The sequence below is a fragment of the Austrofundulus limnaeus genome, unplaced genomic scaffold, assembly GCF_001266775.1.
Source record: "Austrofundulus limnaeus strain Quisiro unplaced genomic scaffold, Austrofundulus_limnaeus-1.0 Scaffold76, whole genome shotgun sequence".
Lineage (NCBI taxonomy): Eukaryota > Metazoa > Chordata > Actinopteri > Cyprinodontiformes > Rivulidae > Austrofundulus > Austrofundulus limnaeus.
The window spans coordinates 1,134,077-1,135,290 of NW_013952478.1; the positions used below are offsets into that span (position 1 = coordinate 1,134,077).

Consider the following 1,214-nt stretch of genomic DNA (forward strand, 5'->3'; position numbering starts at 1 on the left):
GACCCCTGAGGCACACCATATTTCAGAGGAGACACAGAAGAGGAATGCTGACCTACATTTACAGAGAAAATATSACAGTTTTACAATCCTCACTTCCTTACAATCGTATTAATTTACAGTTTTACAGCTCAGGGAGACAAACAGGAAGCGACCCAGGTAACCTAGTTTTCCACGCCTCCTGGTGGTGAACTGGTTCTTCTAGTGTGGTTTGCGTTCCATATTTCCCCCCTCGTAGAGCTCAGACATGTTGCTTCTTGTCGAAGCTCAGTATCTGTAAACAAAGGCAGCAACAGGGCAGCGTGTTCTTCTGTCATACTTTATAGTACGATGATAGAAAGAAGTGTCTGTGGAAAGCTGACCCCCTTTTAAAAGATGTTTCCCCTTACATTTATCATTTATTCAGACTCTTGTGAAAAACTATCAAAATAAATGTTTGGGTTGGAGTGTGCGTCTGTCTTCTCACAGAATGRTAGTGAGAGTCACACACACTTCCTGTTTTTTGAGGAAGTACTTTTTACTACAAGATCTTGCCGCTGCAGAACAATAAACACTCATTTATACTTTTTGTTTCTGTTGAACGTGTGTTTGATTTCCTCTTCTGTTTTACAGAGACGGAGATGTTCCCGCACTGGAAAGCAAAGGTATGGCTTCACTTTTTATGCTGTTTGTTCAAAGCTGTTTTTGTTAGTCTAGTAAGTCATTTTTACTTTTATTTTTACTTTTTYTTYCTAAAACCACTCATGCACAAAAGCAGTTTGTGTTCCTCTTTTTGTTTACTGAACCGTTTGACCACTGAGCTGCAGCAGTCCTGTCGAGCCGACGTTACTCAGCTGTTATTAGCTGAGACGCTGCACTTCCTGGTTGTTTCATCTCTTCTCATTKGCTGTTCAGTTCCAGGGGTAAACCACTTTAGCAAAACAATTAAGTACCTATCAGTGGTGGGCAGCACTAATCTAAAAATCAGTTCCACTAGCCCTAAAACACTAACTCAGATATTTAGGACTCCTAATTCTAATTCTAAAGCACTAACGCACTGAAAGTTTTAGCAAAAGCTAATTCTAAAGCACTAAAATAACCCAATCAACCCATGAACATTCTTCAACAGACAACATGAGTCGCATGTTGTCATGTTGTTCTCTTAAGACTTATCATTGACATTCCACAGCTGTATTTGTGTTCATATATTGTCACCTGGTGGATAAGTGACACACACA

General features: G+C 39.9%; 1 protein-coding gene across 3 annotated transcripts in view; it reads left to right on the forward strand.

The window, feature by feature from the left end:
* The window catches only part of si:dkeyp-97b10.3 (uncharacterized), a 20,326-nt gene that overhangs the window by 7,274 nt on the left and 11,838 nt on the right, over positions 1-1,214 (forward strand). For all 3 annotated transcript variants that reach the window (XM_014011074.1, XM_014011073.1, XM_014011072.1), the window contains exon 2: positions 610-641. In XM_014011074.1, the coding sequence (XP_013866528.1) occupies positions 610-641 (32 nt within the window). The remainder of the gene's footprint in view (positions 1-609; positions 642-1,214) is intronic.